Source organism: Taudactylus pleione, unplaced genomic scaffold, assembly GCF_031769625.1.
Source record: "Taudactylus pleione unplaced genomic scaffold, aTauple2 ptg000100l, whole genome shotgun sequence".
NCBI classification, from domain to species: Eukaryota; Metazoa; Chordata; class Amphibia; order Anura; family Myobatrachidae; genus Taudactylus; species Taudactylus pleione.
Genome location: NW_028284502.1, coordinates 13,871,919 through 13,892,977, shown reverse-complemented (window position 1 = coordinate 13,892,977; position 21,059 = coordinate 13,871,919). Strand labels below are relative to the sequence as shown.

Sequence of the window (21,059 nt, the reverse complement as noted above, 5' to 3'; positions counted from 1 at the left end):
TCCCTCTCCTCCCTCCTGTCTTCTCATCTACTACTCTTGCTCACCGCTGCACCTGTTTTCCTTCTGCTTGGACTCTCTGCCCAGGACTGCATTTCATCTTTGTCTTTCCTTCACATCTTCTCTCAGTTGCTCTAATGCTGGGTACACACTTAAAGATGTGTACCCAGCACGATGTCGTCCGCAGGGACGCAGGCATCACGTACACACTTGCCGATGCTGGCAGCGACGGAACGACAGTGGGGTTCATGCTGCATTCGGCATTCCCACTGACTCTTATCACACGTCGGAACGGCAATTGTAGCTGATGACGCGTGGGAGCGCGCATCGTCAGCAACATAGCGGGTACACACTGCCCGATGTGTATGACATATCGTCTAAAGTGTACTCGGCTGAAACCTGTTAGTTGCGCCCTAGCATATGTTGTCCAGGAATGTGGGGACAGTTTGCCAAGAAGGTTGTCTGCAGTAATCACTGCACGTGGTGGACCTACAAAGTACTGACGTCAATAACATCTCGATCTATTTGCTGTTAGTGTCCAATCACTTTTGTTTACATAGTGTATCATTTCTGTTGTTGTGTCTCAGTTCATACATGCATTGTTTTTGTTTGACCATGTTTCTTTCCTTCCATGTTTGCAGTGTTTTCAAAAGATTTTTATTTTCAAAAATATGTGTACGGGCGGTCAGCCGACCTCCCATCCACATGCTGCAGGTGCCTGGCGGGGAATGACCGCTGAACTGGGTGGGCAAATTTAAATGCCCACCTAGTTGTGACGGCCCAACACATCAGGCAGACAATTGGTAAGTGTATATGCACTTACCAATAATCAGGTAGGTCAGCAGGTCGGCCAAACAGCCTATTTGTTGACACAGTGTTTACCCACAATTAGGAAATTGGATTTTGGGCCTAAGCTAGGAGCAAATTAAAAAAAGGTTCAAACTTTGCACTTTGCTCCCAAAATAAACTATATTGCAATGCAAAGGTTGCAAATGCATTTATTTTTTTGGCAGAAGGGAAAATAATATATCCAGGATGTAGTCATTAGGTTGACATTTATAATGTCGACAGTTATGTCGACATGTGACATGTCGACATTTGCATTAGACTATGGGACGGTTATCATTAGGGGGAGATTAGGGTCTATACTATGGTGGGGGAGGTTGGGGTTAGGCACTAGAGTGAGGGTTATGAGTAGGGATTAGGGTTAACTATAGAGGAAGAATCTCTACCTGGACTGCTGGAGCATCAGATGATTCCGCCGGAAAGACGGTCACTTGATCGCCAGGACCCGGAAGCCGCTGCAGCCGTTGGGAGCAGGTAAATCGCCACTGGGCCACCAGGAGAGATATGTCAACATTTCATCAGTGTCTACATGATTAATGTCGACATATCATACCACACCCTTTTAAATCCGTCTGCGCATTTTAAATGCCCCATCTGCCAAGGTGTAAATTTCTCCTTTTTTTGTCTAAAGGGTGTTTTAGTCCAGTAGGAATTGATTTATAGCATCGCAGGGCAGCACAGATGGTGTATCGGTTAGCGCTGCTGCCTCACAGCGCTAAGGTTGGGGGTTCGATTCCCACTACAGCCCTAACTGTGTTTGTGGGTTTCCTCCGGGTACACCAGTTTCCTCCCACACTCCAAAAAATATACTGGTAGGTTAAATGGCCCCCAACAAAAGTTAACCCTAGTGTGGTATGTGTGTACATGTGGTAGGCAGCACAGGGCCTGATTCAGACCCAGTCGCAAGCACTGAGCGCTCGCAACCGGGTCGATGGTGGCCCACAGCGCATGCGCACGACGGAACCGTCTCCATCGTGTGCATGTGTGAGACCCGGCTAGCGATGGGCACTCCGTCTCTCCGGGTCTCGCACCAAAGGGGGGCGACCTGTCGATGTTGAGTGACAGCTCGCCCCCTTTGTTGGGGGCGGGCCGGGGGGGTGGCTGCCCAAACTGAGGCGTTCCCATGAGAAAGCTTGCCGTTTGGGGGCGTCCCCACTGACATCACAAGTGATGTCAGTGGAGAGCTTCCGGCTCTGTTAGAGCCGAAAGCTCTCTGGGGCTTGCACTGAACGAGACCCTACCACAAGGGTCTCGTCGCAAGCTCAATGGTCGCGAAGGTCACCCACAGCTATGTGAGCGGCCAAGAGGCCGCTCCAAAAAAAAAAAAAGCACGGCCCTGATTCAGAGTGAGCGGCTCTGAATCAGGCCCACAGATTGTAAGCTCCACTGGGGCAGGGACTGATGTGAATATGTGTGCGTTATATAAATAACTGGTAATAAATAGCATATGTGCTGTGATTTCTGCTGTTGTGTGTGTGTGTGTGTGTGTGTGTGTGTGTGAGTGATTGTGGCTAAGTGCAGTGCCCATGGGTGGTGATGAGTGGTGTGAGGTAATACATTTATCTAGAAGCTGATGTTGCTGATTTGGAGGACAGTTGTTTCTTGGCCATGAAGTTTATCCTGTCTGGTTCTACTACCCTGATGTATGATGGCATTTTAATAACAAACATTCTCTTGATGGACAGATACTGTATTGTTAGTAATGTATTAACAGATTTTCTTTTGCTTATGTCTTACCAGCTTGCTAAAGTTCAGTATGAAGAGCATATTAGTAAAATTTTGATGGAGAAACAAGAACTTGTGTGGGAAAATGTATGTACACTTCAGCATATACTTTTCATGTTAGGTTATTTAACTTGTTTTTCTGTTAATCTGCTTAATATTATTATTATGACTATTAGTTGTCAGCTGTGTTATGTTGCCCATAAACACAACGATTTATACACGCAAGACAACTGTCAGCAACAAAATCAAGTAGATATTGCTCAAGGATGGTGGAAATTCGGGTTGGACAGTGACAGAGATCTGCTATAGTGTGCGATGATTGGCTAGTCACACTATTTGACCCTCATAGGATATTTTTGTTCAGTCTGTGCACTGAAGAGCATTACATGTCCAAGAGGGGTTTACATATTTGTGGATAAACTTTTTATATAGATGTAGTCACTTGCCACCTGATTGCTACTCCAAGATGTGATGCAGCACAGTGGCACAATGGATACCTTTTGTTCCCTATCAGCACTGGGCTCATGGGTCCCAACCAGGGCCTTATGTGGAGTTTGTATGTTCTCCCCATGTTTCTGTGGGTTTTTCATGGGTACTCCGGTTTCCTCCTATACTCCAAAAACATACTAGTAGGTGAATTTGGCTTCTGACAAAAATGAATACTAGTGTGTGTGTGTGTCCTTGTGATAGGGAATATAGGGCCTGATTTCTGCACCGTACGTAATTGCAGCATGGTACGCAGATCAGCTGATTGTTCAGTAATGTGCATGCGCTGCCATCGCACTGCGATTACGCACGCAGTCAGGAATCCATCGCAGAGTGAGTGACAGGCCGTAAGCGTTTGGAGGTGGTGACGGGAGAATGGTTGGAGAAACGCAGGCGTGTCTGTACGTTTGAACGCCGTGCATAAATTAGACGCTGCGATTGCCTACGCAGCCTGAGTACTCACTGCGTGCGAGGAGACTTGCAATTTCTGCGACGGGTCTGACCTGCTGTAATTGTGCGTGACTGGCCAATGTGCTTCGATGGTTCTGACGTATACGCAGGACTGCGAGGTATTACGGATGTGAGAAAGCAGCAGTGGGGCGTCTCTATGCTGGCTGAGCTGTGGCAGGCATTAGCATATTTTCACAGCTTCATTGCGTGCGATTACGCAGCTGCGATCTCAATTGCGTTCCGTACTGAATCAGGCCTATAGAGTGTAAGCATCACTCTGGCACTCTGCTCGTATAAATATATCTGTAAATAAATAAGGATCAAACAGGGGCTTCTTGCTACCTAAAACTTAGTGCAATATTTCTCACTTCGTACTGTATAGATTTTGATCCAACTTTCTTTTAGAGGGGGCCTCAAGTGATAGTATGCAAACGTTTTAGGAGCCCAGAGGAAGCATTTCCCAATAGAATGTATTGCATTACTAACAATAATCCGAAGTGAGAAGCAGTCATACTATATGTAGTTTGCGCAACTATGCTAAAGTATTCTATCTGCTATTGAAGGCAGCAGTTCACTGAAGAGACAGTTTGTTGCATCTATGACTTTTGCCTTTACAAATACATTTTAATGTGACAGATTTATTGACGTTTATTAGGAATCCTTATGCAATCAGGAAGAAATCCTAGAGAAGAAACACAAAGATGCTCTGGCTGTTTTAAAAAAACAGGTAATAAACATTAATGTCATTGAATTGTCTTGTTCTGTAGACTTATGAAATAAGGTTCACTGCTGTGTACATTAATCTTTTTTTCTTAACTTAAACTGAATAAAGATTTTATAGGGCATGGAAAGAAAAATTTATAATTCATTATACCCCTGTGTGTCTGCCCCTCCCCTTTAGAATGTAAGCTCTCATGTGCTTCTCCTGGAATGGGTATGATATACCGCCGGCCGCATGGCCGGCGATTCGATTCCCGTCAGCGGCAGCCCGACAGGAGCAGAGTGCGACGCAGCTGAAGCCCGACAGCGCTGGAAATCCCGATCGTGGATAGGTAAGTATCCACTAACCCCCCTAACCCTAACCCTCCTTAGGGGTGCCTAACCCTAACTTCCCCCCAAGTGCCTAACCCTAACCACCCCCTTTCCCGCTACCTAAGCCTAAGTCCCCCGGGGGGGTGCCTAACCCTAACCCTCCCCCCCGCGGCTGTCCACTCGCGGCGCCCGGGATCACTACGATCGTGATGCCGGGCGCCGGTCTCCCGGCGTCGGGGAAATGCGGGCGTCTACATCTAGACGCCCACCATTTCACCCATGCCGGGATAAGACAGTAGGGAAGCCGGCTGCCGGTATATAGGCAGTCGGCTTCCCGATTGCTTCCCCTTCTCCTTCCCTTACTCATACTATCATTTACTCCCCACAAGGCACCTAAGGCTGCCTTCAGTGAATCAATCCAGCTACAAATAGTCCAGTCTAGATCTTCTCACTTCTACCTCAGTTTGATGGATCTATGCAAATATCAAACTCATGTAGTAGAGATGAGTACACTACCAGGCCATTAGAGCCCTCAAGGAGGAACCTACCACTGGACTTGTATGTTTATGGGTATGAGTGCATGTAGCTGTCTGAAATGTTATAATTGGCCAGAGTGTGAAGATTGTGGAGTTGATGCAGAGTAAATAATAATATGTTAGTTGCAGTTACTATCTTGCATTAAATACCTCTGTAAATGCCCAAAAAAGTGGACGCATGCATCCTGGCTTGTGAGTGGCCAGGTGGGATGTGGCTGTACTAATGGTGTAGGCCAAGGACACATATGCACTTGAGAAAGCTGTAATGGTTTTTGATTGGTTGGGGGAAAGTGAACATAGCAGATTACAGTGACTATGGCTATCTGAGCAGTCCTCTGGTTTTTTGCTGCCTCCTCTGTAATTATTATTAGTGTACATGCAAATATGAAGAGGTAGAGGAACAGGAGCACTGATGACCTAATAATAGTGTGGGTATATTAAGTATTTTGTTCTAGAACTCAATACATCTCATATAAAAGGTGGTTCAACCATGATGATTGTAAATAATTACACCCCCCTCACTCCTAGACTAAGGGTATACATCCCAACATGCACACAAGCCTCCACAAGTGCCAGTTAGATTCCCCACAGACCACCCCACACCTCACATTCCCATCAGATTTGCCCACTTATCAAAATGTTCACAAAAATCTTTAGCACAGATCTTGCCAGATTGAAAACAAGTGAAGGTCTTCCATTTGAAGAAATTCTAAAATGTCATCAAAATTGGGGTAGGTGGGTTACTTAACTTTTGTAGTTGGTTTGGCATGGTGTGACCCGACCCCCCACATGCCACCAGACATTCACAGGTGCCATCAGACCAACCCATATCCTTTTTACTAGCCATCAGACATATCCACATGTAGTAATGACCTCAATGCCATCATATGTTGTTTCATGCTACCAAACCTCCACATGCAATCTCACCCTCCCACACGAGCCATCAGACCCCCACACAAGCCATCAGGCCCCCACACTTGTGATCAGATTTCCACACATGACTTCAGACCCTGTACACATGCCATTACATCCACTCTGATGAATAATATGTTTGAAAACAATATAAATATCATCTACTTACTGCAAAGTCCTAAAGAGAGTTCCTTTAATAACTCTGGGCAAGTCAGAGTTGTATTTTTATTCTGCAGTACATTTCTACCATACTCAGACACTTTGTTCTGCAGTCCCTTGATGAACATTATTTTTTTATTTTAAATTGCAGTTACAGTCAAAGATGTGCACAGTGGAAGAGGAAAAGGTATGTGCTGCGTTTTAACCTTTATATGATAAATGTGTGTTTTGTTGTTTTTTCCTGCTAAATTGACAGTAAACATAAAACAATATTTGCCTTCTACAGTGTATACTACTAATATAGAAATCTATGGGGGCGATTCAATTCAGTGTGATTTAAATAGCGCCGGGAAGGAGTTCCCGGAGCTTTTAAATTGACCGCGCTGTAAAGCCCCAACTACAGGATTTCTGCCCACAACCTACTGAGGTGTGAGCAGAAATCCGATTAAACTAGTACCGCAACGCCGTTTTCCCGCTTAGCTCGTGCGGTAACAGCATCGCAGCCAGCACTTAAGTCGGAGAATGGTTAGCTCGACTAAACACCGGGCTTAAGGCACCGTAACCGGCATCTCCCAACTAAGTGCGATGAGGACAATTGAATAGCGCTGGGAACTCCTTGGTAGCTAATATTACTGCCTTATTGCAGGCATTTGCCAAGAATAAACAACAATGATAAATTATATGAACGTAAAATCTCGTTTCAGATTTAAATGCTTTATTTTTGATTTTATAAAGTTTGTGTACAGCCATCATTACACATAAATAGTGTTTTTAATATAGTTAAGATCAGTGGATTAAACATAGTTTAACATAAATATATACAGAAGATAAGAAACAAAAGGAGGGGAGGGGAGATGGAGGGAGAAGGTGGTGGAGGATGATAGCATCATTACAACATCATTATTATTAAAAGGTCAGATTCCGAGATGTTTTAAATGCGTATATAGTGATGTGGAAGGAAAAAGAGGGTTCTATAAGGGAGTTGATGAAAGGAATTATAGGAAAATATTCTATATATCATTTGAATAGCTTTGTCAAAAGCATTTGCATTATAGCAATTGTAGACTAAAGAGGAAAAAGAGTAGTGTAATGGTGCACTAGTCGGAAGAAATTAAGTAAAAATAAAAAATAACCTTTATTGAGTATTCATTAAAATTGTATATCCCCAAAAGTTGAAATGACGGCAAACTAATTTAAAATATAGATAAGTAGGTGTAAAATAGATATTTAAAATAATATGTCAAAGGTGCTTACACACACTTGTACACAAAATAGTACTCCTTGAATTATCGAACTAAGAGGGATATTATTCTCCCATCTTTTGAAGACACAAGCAGGGTAATGTCAGTAAATAGACAAATTAATGTCAGTTAGATAATAAGGTTAGGCCACAATGTAAGGAATAATCTTATTCTCACTCTCTCAGGAGTGAATCATGAATAAACAAGTATATAAATATTGTAATAAATTGATCTGATGATCTGCTTCAAAATTATCTGACTAAAATGATCAGAATGAAGCCAATTTGATAGCTAACAGTCGGACGCAGTTCAGAAGATAATCCTGTTATTACTCTCTTAGGAGTGAATCATAAACACATATGGGTACAGGTACTACAATAGATATAATAGACTATTACAGTGTTAGTTTGGTTGGAAATCAAAAACCAATCCTGATAATAAGGCAAGTAGTACACGGTTAAACCATTATGTATTATCTCTGCCAACAGGCAGTAGAATATAAACCGTGTCAGTTGTACTTTAGACACCTTGTATTCAATTAAGGTGTTACAAAATATCGTAGTTAACAGTTATTTGACAGCTAATGCTCATTTCTTCAGTGTTGAAATGACAACCTTTATGCCTATGACTAGCACATATTCAGCGAGGCACAACCAATATCGTACACCTCAGTTGTGTGAGTGCAGTTAATCATAAACACTCATAACCATAATCTTGTTAATAACAGTATTTATGTATCAGATCTATATTTTCAAGTAAGAAACGACTACATCAAGAAATTTCTTGTTTGATTCCTGTATGAGAATATCTCTGTACATGGTCATACTCAGGAATATGAACTACACCTAATACATGACAGAAAGGTCTATCTGTTAGGGAAACCATAGAACAGAGTAAATCCTATACTCTGATTGTAAATTCATACTCTTATTGCAGGTATTAATATGATTAAGCGATGTTCGAGGGCAATATTATGTCCTGTATAAGAATTTCTGTGTGTTTCATAACCAGATGTGAATACCCCCTCCCCCCCTCTCCCTACTCCCCATTGATAAATACGCTGCCTCTCTGAGGGACCTTAGAGGGAGAAGACTGTGGACAGACAGAAGTGTGTTTAAAATCCAATTAAAAACTTTTAATGGTATGGTGGTGCAGCCAAAATTTGTGTACGTTTTGCAGCATTCTCCTGTTTTTATTACAGATACATTGTTTAGGCGTTTGAATAGTCTTCTTTCTTCATTGGTCTGGGTGAATCGTCGACCACGTATTCAATTGGCAGCTCTGACCTGATCTAGGTCTGGGGGAGGTTTGGCTCTTCCAAATTTCAAATTATATTACTATGCGGCGCAGATGGCACATATACGGTTATGGCTTCAAGATGACTCCCCTAATGCCCTGCATGTTTTGTTGGTTTCTCAGATTTTCCCTAACTTTACACCATTACAGGCCTTGCTTGCGGGTAGAATTATACAGAAAGGCCCTCCCCTGTTGATGCAAGCTATTAAGATATGGAAATTGGTATCTAGTATTCTACAGTTTACGGGATTAGATCCAGACACTTCTCTATGTAGTTATCGTATATTACCTGAACTGGCCTCTTTACAGCTTGAGGTGACATGGGGTTCTAACGGTGTAAGTACATTGGGTCATTTAGATGACACTTCAATTCTTAAATCTTTTGCGCAACTCCAAGAAGCTCATCATCTCCCTCAATCATATTTCTATAGATATTTACAATTACGGCATGCTCTCTCAGCTCAATTTTCAGATGGCCCTCCTCTAATTCAAATATCCCCATTGAAGTCATTCCTTTTATCTTTAGGTCCCCGGAAGACGCTTTCTTACTTATACTCCTATATATTGTCTTCTTATCATAAGGATAGTTTACCACATCTTAGATCAAAGTGGGAGAGAGATATTGGCCTTATAAGTGATACGGAATGGGATAATGCTCTAGAAGCTCCTCGTATTTCCACGACTTCTATAAGATTTCAACAGATTCAACTGTTTATTCTACACCGAACCTATTTAACTCCTGTTCGTTTGCTGAGGTTTGGGGGGAGAGCATCTGACATATGCCCTAAGTGTAAAATTAGTAGCGGTACTTTCTGGCACCTTCTATGGGATTGTCCGGTGGTTAGCATTTTTTTTAAATAAGGTTCTGAGAGTTTTTCCAATACAGGTATTGCTCCCACTTTAGCTACGCCATTGACGTGCTGTTTAGGCTCTATGGACGATAAGGTAGTGGACAGATATCTTAAGCAATACATTGTCAATATGTGTACATTAGCTAAGGTATGTGTGGCTCGGTTCGTGGATGGCTCCTACAGGACGAGATTATAATGCTTGGCTGTCCTTGGTCCGTACCACTGTTGAACATGAAAAACGTGTTTATTTGTCGCAAAGCTGAGAAGAAGTATGAACGTATCTGGAGCAGTTGGCTTAAATCCTGTTATGCCCGTGCACTGCCTAATGATTGACCGGTATATTATTGTTAGGATAATGAGGTAGATTATTACTTGTTGGAGGTAATGTGCTGTGTGATAAGTTGAGAGCAGAATTTATTGGGATCTAGTTGATTTTGCCAATGTTTCAGGTGTTATTTTTGACAATATTCCAATATTTGTATAATGTGGTAATTTTTTATTTTTTTTAATATATTTTATGTGTATGTGTATGTATATATGTATGTATGTGTGTATATATATATATATATATATATATATATATATATATTTTTTTTTCTCTATGTTTATTGTTTTGGTATACAGATTAATATTATATTTTTTATAAGCAATGGATCTGGGATGCAGTTTGTAGATCTAGGTTTTATATTCCAGATACTGTTATTTGATTATGTATTTATGTGTATATATATGTATGTGTGTGTGTGTATGTATGTATGTATGTATGTATGTATGTATATATATATGTGTGTGTGTGTGTGTGTATATATATATATATGTATATATTATTATTATTTATTTATTTTTATTATATATTTTTTTATTATTTATTTTGTTTGGTTATTTGTTAATGTATATCTATAAACCAATAAAAATGTACTCAATTTAAAAAAAAAAAAAAACTTTTAATGGTCACGTTCCTGGATGCCATTCCATATTGGGGGAATGGTCTATGTTTCTCTGTACAGATGGGAAATAAATTGTGCAATTTGTTCAGTTTCTATACATCCTTTCTGTTTTAAACAAACTTGTTTGTATTTTTATTACTGTATACAATGTTATTATAAGGCATTGTGACTACTTTGTCACATTAAAAATCTATTGCTACTTAAATGAATACATGGGAGTGTTTGATTAATAATAATAATAATTCTATGTTATTTGGGCATCGAACTCCCTAAGAACCAAGTTGAATTATATCAATTAAATGTTGGACCTGCTATAAACCACTTAACTGACGCTTTTTCCAGCAAAACTGATGAGAAATTGCCGGTTCTGCAGGAAAGTGCGGGAGTCAGAGGAGATCCATTCTGCACATGTGTAAAACAAGTTTCCTCTTCAAAAACACAGCGGGGTGGTGAGGTCACACCTTGTCTGCTGAAGCACAGCTGGCTGCGTTCACATCGCATACGACCACGTCAGTTAAGTGGTTGGGACCATATGCTTCATTCTTATTTGAGATGGGCTAGTCTATCAAAAAATGATCTAATTTGCTAGGTTATTATTTATGCACTTATCCCTCCCACTTCTTCTAACGCATAAAGATGTCCAACAATTGATGGCTATTTTCCGTGGGTTCCTCTGGAAGGGACGTCGTCCTCTTATTAACACAAAAAAACTGTATCAAACGAAAACCAATGGAGGAATTAATTTTCCCAATGTTGTAGATAATAATCATGCTGCTATATTACGTCACCTACAAGATTGGCTGCACTGTAGCGAGACCTATACTCCTACTTAGGTGGAAAGAAATTTTCTACCCGGCATGGATATGGCCTCATTTATACACCAGCATGATCAGAAGCTTCCTGTGGCAATTGGACAGATTTGGCATCTTCTATAAGTCAGGTTGGGACTTAATACACATAAATATATATATTTGCAACTGCTTGGCAATGCTGACTTTCAGGGCAGCATGGCTTCCCCAATTTACCAATTATTAGAATCTATCCTGTAGCCTTCATGCAAGCCCAACACTATACAAGCTCAATGATAAGGGTGTTATTAACAACTGATTGGTCCAACTCCCTCAATAGTCTGTTACTGACTCCCCGCCCACTTATTAAAGCCATTTCTACCCCCTATGTTTTCTTAAAAGAACAAATTGACCATGAGACAATCCTTTGTCTGTTCCTGTACTTCTAAAAGCTTTTAACGATCATTGTAAAATCCTAAAATCTAGTCCATATGTGGAATTATTCCTTAATATTTTTCACCATTTCTATTTGTCTTCTCATTGGAGATCCATAATGTGCTTATTATGCAGCTCCAAATGTCAAGCACGCACTGCCAATTTATTTGATGGTCTCTGGGAATACCTAGTAATTCGGGGATTTTGGCTTGAAGCCATGCCTAAGCCAATTTGGTTACCTTTATCCTCATCACCCTGGAATGGGCTATTATGGGAAGGCTTCCTGAGAGCCAGCGGATTTCCTGGGGTGGCAGGAAGCTACTGGTAGTTGTTAGTGCAGCTGCCAAAGAAATAATCCTTCAGAATTGGATTCAGCTGGAATGAATTGGAACTCTGGGCTCGATTCAGACCCGCTCGCTATGAAACGTTCGCTTGTAGCTGGCCGATTTTCGCATTGTGCTCATGCGTACGCATCGCAGTGCGCGAACCAGTGCAAGAGATCGGGAAGAGGTCGCTCGCCAAGCATAGACAGCCCAGCAGAATGAGTGACAGGAGAAGCCGTTTGTGTGTGGTGACAGGGGCTGGCCATTAACAACGGGGGAGTGGAGGTGCGAATGCAGGCGTGTCTGAGTGTCTTAACACCGTTTCAGAGGCGTTCATAATTAACAGGCAGCGTCATAGTACAAGCCACCTTGTTGAATTTTACACTGAAGTGCTTGCGGTAGGGTATAGTCAACCTCAAGTGCTGCGTTCGCTTCCGATGGTACCCAAAGTACCGATGGTTGCATACAGTTCCTGGAGATGACGTATGCATTAGCGGGCGCCTTAAGACAGGCTGGTGGGCGTCTGCATACACTAAACGATTGCACGCCAAGACATAGGGCGTGCTTATGCCTTGCCGTACGATTGCCTGCCAAGCCGTCACTTAGCCGAATTTGCATACATTGGGAGCGAGCGTATGCATCTAGGGAGCGGGTCTGAATCGAGCCCTCTATTTCACAAGGAGGTTAAGGTGGGATCCTTTTTTTAAATGTATGGGAGAGCTGTGTCTCTATTTTCACCCATGTGCCCCTGACCTCGGCATATCTCACCAAACTTCTACTTTGCCTGTGACCCTGACCTCGGACCAGAGACCAGCGACCTGTGGACTCCCAGAAGCGAAGCCCATACTGCCTCTGCATCGGTTCTTGGTGAAGACTGTGGGCCTATTAGTCTCCGTGCCTCGACCCTTCCAGCGCAAATCCTGCTCTGACTGCATGCTATCTGATCAGAACATGATAGAAATGCTTTCCTAGCATTTCTAGACAAATTTATGCACTCACCAAATAGTAGGGACAGCACTGTGGGTGAAATCACACTTTATCAACACCACTGTATACTGGATGCTCGGAACCATATTAAGCCATTTAACCTCCATTTTAATATTCTTTTTCTATATTTTAGCCAGTTCTTGTCAAATAATAGGGAATATTGGTCAGTTCATGATTTGTATACTTCTTAAAGTGAGTTGAAGCCTATAACTCTTTTTATGTAAAATAACTACAGAGTCTTTTGTAAATAAAATAGCCTATCTGATCGTTGGTTTGATAGTCTCTTGTAGAGTTTATCTATTATGTACTGCAGTTGAGAAAAATTTCCTTTGTTCAGGTGGTGGGGATTCCTATAAGAAAAAGAAATAGAATAACCCCTGCTCCTCTATTGGTCCAATATCATAACTGTTTAAAATCTTTTTAGATTATATGGAGTTGAACCTAAGTCGGTATGTGGAGTGTATGTTGCGTGTTTTTACACTGTGCATTCTACGGAGCTATGCGTACACTCCTACAGTTGATGTAAAGTGGTACACAACTAAGCGTATGGCTAGGGGCGGTCTGAACACAGAGGTTCGTATAACCAGAGCTGCATTAAGAGGGGGTGGGTATGTGTGCATGGTGCCCCAGGACCTCTTTCTCAGGGCGCCCTGCTCTGGGCACACTGCTACAATGTGCAGTCTGATGCATTTTCTAAGGGCCAAATGAGTGGGGGCAGGCAAGACGAGGAGGGGCAGGTCGAGTGACAAGTGTTGTCGGGCTGACTTGCATTCAACCCTACACCAGCCTCATTGCCTACATGGGGCGGTATTCAATTGCTTTAGCGTGCCCGATCTCCCGTCTAAAGTGACAGGAGATCGCAGGGCGCTATTCAATTGATACCTGTTATCTAGAGGTCGGGTTTAGCCGCTTAAAATGGCTACCCCTGGCCAAAGTCCTTGGCGCAGTTGCGAAAAGTGCTGTTTGGTCGCCACAACAAGTCACTTTACGGCCGTTTGAGCTCACACCCTTCGGGGGGTGCGAGCTGATATGGTGCACCGGCAGCTGATCGCGCCCGACAGAAGCAACAATCGAATAGCTCCTGTCGGGAGCGTAGGGGGAGGCGAAACAATTGTCTTATCACACATAACAATATGTAGATAATACTGTGCCCTGCTAGATGCAAAAATTAAGCATCCTCCAGCTATCCTACTTCACCTTTCTCCTAAAAATTATAACGTGTTATTTGCAGATCAACATTCGTGACATATTTCAGGAGAAACTTTTTTGTTAAAAAATCCATAATTTTCTGTGTAACCCTTTCTGGCTTGCAGCACTTCTCTAAAGCCTTAATTTGGTGTTCTAATAATGGGCTCGTGTCTCTGTAGTTTAATAAATACTAATAATCTGTTTCCTTTTGTATATTTTTTCACTTAAGGGTCGATTTCAGCTGGCCGCAGAAACAAAGGAAAGGGAGATTTTTGGTTTAAGAGAAGACATGAAAGCACTGCAGGTAATTCTAGACAAGAGTGAAATAATGTAATACATTGAGTGGTAATTATGATTCTAATATAAATGTACATTTCTCCAGAGCTGTAAGTAGACCTGAGAGGCCCCATGACAAACTACTGCTAAAATTGCCCTCACCCAATGGGATCTGCTTCATCTCAAAACAGTACCCAATGCTGCAACTGTACTAATTACACATGTGTCTGTTTCATTAATGATAAAATACACTTATTTTGCCTTCACAAACTGACAATGTAATCAATATACTGCCACACTGCACATGGTTTTAATTTGTTTTAATAATTGACTTCTAGTGTTGCCAGGCTTTACAGAAGTTGTATGGGCCGAGGGATGGCTCACTAGTTATGCGTTCCAGAGTTCTGTCTAAGGATAGATAGGCATTGTGGGGCTGGCCAGCCCCCAAACTATTTGAACTTTTTTTTTTCCTAAACTGAAGCACGTATTCTAAGTATTAGGAGTGGTGGGATGGTCAAAGGGACCTCCCATGTGTACCAAGGATGCCTCAGCTATTATACTTTATACCATAGGCAGCCCCGCGGCTGTAATTGGGTGATCAGACTAGACAGTTACAAACCAGTTCACACTTTACCAAATAAGCATATGCTCTGCAAATTACATAATTACGTAGAGACCACAGAGCGACAGAAGGACATGCTCGCAAGAGCTTACATTGTAGAGTGGCTATGGGTAGACACACAAAGGAAGGATGAAGTACAGTTGGGATACTACAGAGGCTGGAGAGCAGGAGTCATGGCCCAGTGTGTGGGTTTGACTTTACCCACCAGGTGCCCTCTGATGAAGCTGCGGCTGTAACTTCGGAAATGGGCTATGCCATTTTAGGGGCATGGTTACAATCCCTGGCAGGCTTGGACCACCAGAGAGGCCTGCCCTTCTGCACTGCACTCCAGTTGGAGAGTTAGGAGGAGGCGTGGTGGGCTTGGGTAAAGAGGTGAGTTTTGTGGGAGTGTTTGAAGGTTGGGAGGCTGGATGAGTGTCTGTTAGAGCATGAAATTGCATTCCAGGGGATAGTAGCATCATGGGAGAAATCCTGGAGTCAGGCATTGTTAGAGGTGATCAGGGAGGAGGAGTGGTGGCAGTGATTAGCAGAGCAAAGTGGAAGGGAGGGATTGTGTGTGCGTGTATGAGGCTAGAGATATAGAGAGGAGAGAAGTGGTCATTATATTTGAAGGTGAGTGAGAGGACTTTGATTCTGAGTTGAACAGGAAGCCATAGGAGTGATTGGCTGTGGAAGAAGTGGTTGAGCCACAATAGAAAATGTCCCTTCCACACACAAAATGGCCTCTAAAACCGGAAGTATCGTGGGCCAGCTGAGCGTTCCATGTACAGGAAGTGGTTAGCTGACGCTGATCCAGGAGCCCATAGTTGGGGAGAATGTTTGGAGTAGTCTGAGGACAAGTAAAGACAAGCCCCGCTATTAGAGAGATCGGGGAAGCGGACTGCATTGTTGGGTTGTGCCGAAACCGGAAGTGGTTATGACGCACTTCCGGTCCGGCCAAAATAAAAAAAAAAACACTTTCGTTTTGACTTTTTTTGTTAATTAGAGATCCAAATGTAAGGAGAACATGGAGGACATTTGTTTTAGTTTTATAAATCAAGTATGATGAGTTTTTTTTAAGTGTAAAAGCCCTGCTGATGTCTGTGACCCATGACCTGGAAGTTCATCAGACTAAGGGTATATAAGAGGATCCTTTTGGAGCAATGTCACACTGACTTGAGGAAGGGAGCTGCTGTTTCTCGAAACGTGTAATGGGGTAGAGGGTGCGCTCGCCCTATGGGTGTAATGCTGGAGTAATAATGTGCTGTGGTCTTTTGTGTTCGATGTTGTTTGTGGAGTGATGGGGTGTAGGAAGGGAAGGGGGTCTAATGGACTGGAGGTGGTGGGTGAGGAAATGAAGACAGAGGCAGAAATGGGGGCCAAAGGGTTTATTGGAAAAAAACAGTACTAATCCTGTTTGGTCCCAGGCACCCAGGTGGGGTGAGCGATCCACTTGGGGGTGTGTGTGGGTGGAGACTGGGGAGGTGAGTGGACCCTTTTAGGGGGCTCCTTTCCGTGCAGTTCAATAGACCGGCACGTTACCCCTGCTGGACCTTTGGTCAACAGTCTTAGGATGTCTCGGGGGGAGGGGAGTGGTGGGTTGGCAGCGGGTCTGGCGGTTGTGGATGTACACCCTGGCGGCGTCCCGCGCAGGGGTATAAGTCTCGGAGTCACTTACCTACCGGTAGGATTTGTTGGTGAAAAAGGCTTGGGCTGCTGGTAGCTGGTGTTAGTTTCCTTTTGCAGATGCGGTGTTGGATGGCTGTTGCGGTGTCAGCGGTTGGAGGAAGCTCTGTGTGTGGTAGTGGCTTGCTGGTGCACTGTGGGGCTTGGTGCACCGCGTTGCTGGCGTTCTGTTCCCGCTGCCTGGTGAGTGCCTGCTGGTGTGGATCGCTTAGGGATTGCTGCTGGACGAACAGCTGTGAGTGGAGCTGGTGTTGGTTGCTCCCAGGGGGCGATGCGTGGTCGCCTGGGTCTAGCGGGTGGAGTGGTGATCAAGAGAGGTGCGAAGGGCTTTGTTAGGTGTGATGCCCAGCGCGGCCCTGCGGGTGGTGGGTAGAGAGGGTTCTGGAAGCAGCAAGGCTCGACCGAGTTCTCCGCAGGAATGAAGAGCTCTGGTGTAAGCTGGCTGTGGTGTCAGAATGTAGGGGGTCTCCAACGCGTTTCGGCAGGGGCTCTGCCTTCTTCAAGGAGGTAAGAAGTGTGGCTATGCATGTGTGAGGTTTAAATGTGGAACTTCCGGGTTCTGTGTTTGTCAGGTGGTGGAGATGACCAATCAGGGCTAAGAGTGGGTGTGGCCCATGTATCTGATAGGTCGTGGGTGATTGTGCGAGGCTAAGCCTGTGGTTGGGTGATAACGTCACGTGGTTTGGGCAGCCAATGGTTTACTGTGCAGCTGTGGTTGTGTTAGCTGGAGCTCGTTTCTGGGTGCATATGTGGCTGCTATGGGGATTGTAACCGACTGTGAATGGTCAGCGGCGGTCATGTGGTGTCGGCAGCCAATCGTGTGCTCTGCTGGTGTGGGTGTGTATGCTGGGGCTGGTGTGCTTTAATGCATTATGCAGCTGCTATGGGGATCGAAACCGGGTGCGGTTGGTTGGAGGTGGTCACGTGGTTCTGGCAGCCAATCTTGTGCTGTGTAGGGTTTCCGTATGTTTACATGGGTTAAGGTGACAGCTGGCTCTGGCGTGCGTTGGGCGGAGGAGGTATGCGGAGTGTTTTGTGCTGTGTGGAGGATTTAATGAGCGGGCAGGGGCATGTGGCGAGTAGGGTGGGGGTCAAGGGCACCGGGGTGTGTAAGGCAATTATTGTGGAGGTGGGGATGTGAAACAGCATTGTCGTGGTAGTTTAGTCCCGTGGTGCAGGCGACCAAACGTGTGTGTGTGGGGGGGTGATTATGAGGGTGATGGTTGGTGGCTCGGGTGACCGCAGGGGTCCGGGGAGGTGTGGATGGGCATCTCTCCGGGGATGGTGGCTAGGTGATCGGGCAGGGGGAGATGGAATAAGACTGGTGCGTGTGGCATGTGTCAAGCTGGCAGTGCTGTAGTGGACATTCCTGTTATGTGTATAATGGTGTCTAGATGATGGCCGCGTGTAGTGGGAGGGTGGGAGTAGTGGTTAGTATCGCTAACCTGTATGATGTGTGGAATGCCAGGGTTGTGTAAGTATATATGTGGTGTGGCCAAGTGGTTAAATCGACTGACACTGGGAAGTGTGTGTCAACGTGTGGCGAGGAGGAGTAAGGTTGGTGTGTTGATAATAGGTTCTTAGTGTGTGGAATGTGTTTGGTGCAGTAGTGTGTAAATGGTCTTGTTGTGGAGAGGGGAGGGGAAGGGGTGCCGTCTTGGGGTGGTGTGGTCACTATAGAGGCAGGAATGTGTGTGGGGGCTGGGATAAAATGTAGCGTCATGTTACGGATCGGTGATGTGTGTCAGACAGGAGCCATAGCAACATAGAGAAGCGGGGGGCGGGGTGTGTCTTAAATGTGTGTGGCAGTGGGGTGTAATGGGTGCTTAATGTGCTGGGCGATGAGGTGAGGGGGACGGAGGTGGCTCGGATGAGGTCGTGACTAGGTGTATAAGTGTGAGGGCCGCTGTCTGTTGTCGGAGGGAGTCCGTTTGGGATGTGGGTGGGGGTGTTGGAATTGGTGGTGCGGGCGATATAAAGGGTATGGGGGTGGTAGTGATCAAGGTGTCAGGGTGTGTATGTGTTAGGGCAGGGTTGGTTGGGGAAGGGGATGTCAAGGTAACAGTGATGCGGGGAGTGAATGGGGATCACTGATTCTGGGTGTCAGCATTTGAAGGTGAGTATGGCTTGATGGGGGCGGTAGGGGGAGGTGGTAGATGATTTAGTGGAGGGGGGGTTTGGATGGTCAGAGGGTGGAAGGTCGGATTGTCTTGACATTTTAAGAGGTTGAGTACGCGGGGTTGCGTGGGGATCGGTGTTGTTAATGTGTCAAGTATATGGTGGCCGTGTTCATTTGGAGATGACTGATTTAATCTCGTTATCGATGTTTAGTCTCGAAACGTGTTGGCTCAGTGTGACAGGTGATACCCGGAGATTCACTTGGACAAGGACTGTGGATGAGATTTCCAGAGACCTCCATCAGATTACAAACTACAGGCCCTTTTCAAGGAGACTTCTGGTAATTCCCCTACCTTTTAATCCATGTGGATTTTGCTCATATTGAATTTATTTTTTTTCATATTGGTTTTTTATTGGAGACTAGTATATGTGATTACTAGTAGTCTTAGTTTACATATTGGAAGTTGTTTGAAATAAAATAGTGTGTGACGTATTACACCATATTTCTATATGATCTTTTGTTTTTCATGTTGGGAAAAATCATCTAACCCGAGGAATATCATTGACGCACGAGATTCAGTGTGTAAAATTTTAAGGAAAGTATACGGTTTTAATTGTGTGACACTAGCGCACTCTGAATTTTCACCACATTATATTTTGCTAAATTAAGATGGTAGAGAAGGGTGCTATCTACTGATTGTTCAGTCTGCTGCTATTTTTGTGTCGGTTGCACCCAGGGTACTCCAGCATTTTTTCTTATACTGGTGAGGAATAGATTACAGTAATCAAAGTGAGAGCTGATAATGGCAGGGATGAGACGTTTAGTGGCTTCCAGGTTGAGGAGGGGCTAGATCATGGATATAATGGCGAGAAAGAAACAACAGGATTGGGAGAGGGACTGGATGTGGGGAGAGAAAGAGAAGACGTTGTACATTTATATTCCTCAGCCTTTGAACAGCACTGTTCTCTATACCATAAAACTGATGCAGGAGGAGCACTGTATTACTCTATAAGTGACTCATTAAATCTTGTATTAGTGTTTGAAGACCATGTCAGTGACAGTGCAGTAGTGGAACTGGGGTGGAAGGACAGCTTAATTCTCCTACTTTTCTGCTACATTCATCTCGGCACCCCTGGATTGTAGGTACTGTACCATGTTAATGAGCAACATCAGTTGTCCCAGTATAATTGTTATGTCCTTAAAACCTATTACTAAAACACAAGTGTCAAATAAACTTTTATTGCAATAAAAACTGCCTATATTCTTCTTCAACAATATATTAATAATTATTAAACTAAATAATACTCAAGGAAACTGATTATACGGTATTGAATTCCCCAAACCGCGCCTTCTTTAGAAATGCTTAAGTCGGAATTGATTAATGTACTTTATTTTGATATACGTACAGCATTATATGATATTGAAAAGGTGTTCTTAAAATTTATAAGAAGTGGAAAATTTTACATTACATTTTTACCCAAATCCACATCAGATTATGAAGATATTTGAAAACACCACATGGTCCCTATTAAGAAACGTAACCTGATTGTCTCCCTCAAGAAAGTTTGCTCAGTTTATACAATAACACCTACGGCAATGACAAGATAACTGATTCTCTCTTTCCCTCATCCCTTCCCTACTTCCCCAATTTTTCTCCTGACTTTTCTTTCATTCATTATTTATATTTTAGTTCTAATTTTTTTTCTCTCTTTGGTTATTATCCACATTGTTATTGAGTTTAATGTTCTTTAACAATTAAAAATAGAATTAATAAATAATATATAGACTACAGGTTTTGACTGGAATAAATATTACAATTCACTTTTATTAATATGGCTTATTACAGATATTTTCTTATGTTTTCAAGTTATATAATAATAATAATATGGGCTGCATATTTTGTATTGTATTCTAGTCAAAATGTTATATATTTTCAATTTACTCATTCTGTTACATTGCAGGCTATATTTATGGCTTTTCAATTATTTGTTAACAGAATATATTTATATATTTTTCTGATGTATGTATATTAGGATTCAATAAAATTGCTCTTTTTAAAAAAACAACTAAATAATACTATTGAATTCTAAAGGGATTTTGTTTTTATTACCAGAAAAAAATAGAAAATAATTATTTTTGTAAACCATAGGAAAAACTGAAACCCAATGGAATTATTCT

General features: G+C 43.1%; 1 protein-coding gene across 1 annotated transcript in view; it reads left to right on the top strand.

Annotated features, from left to right (window-relative positions):
* Positions 1 to 21,059, top strand: part of CCDC73 (coiled-coil domain containing 73) — a 150,477-nt gene that overhangs the window by 8,967 nt on the left and 120,451 nt on the right. Inside the window, exons 3-6 of the mRNA XM_088470438.1 lie at positions 2,584 to 2,655; positions 4,160 to 4,231; positions 6,295 to 6,330; positions 14,429 to 14,503. Coding sequence (XP_088326564.1) covers positions 2,584 to 2,655; positions 4,160 to 4,231; positions 6,295 to 6,330; positions 14,429 to 14,503 — 255 coding nt within the window. The remainder of the gene's footprint in view (positions 1 to 2,583; positions 2,656 to 4,159; positions 4,232 to 6,294; positions 6,331 to 14,428; positions 14,504 to 21,059) is intronic.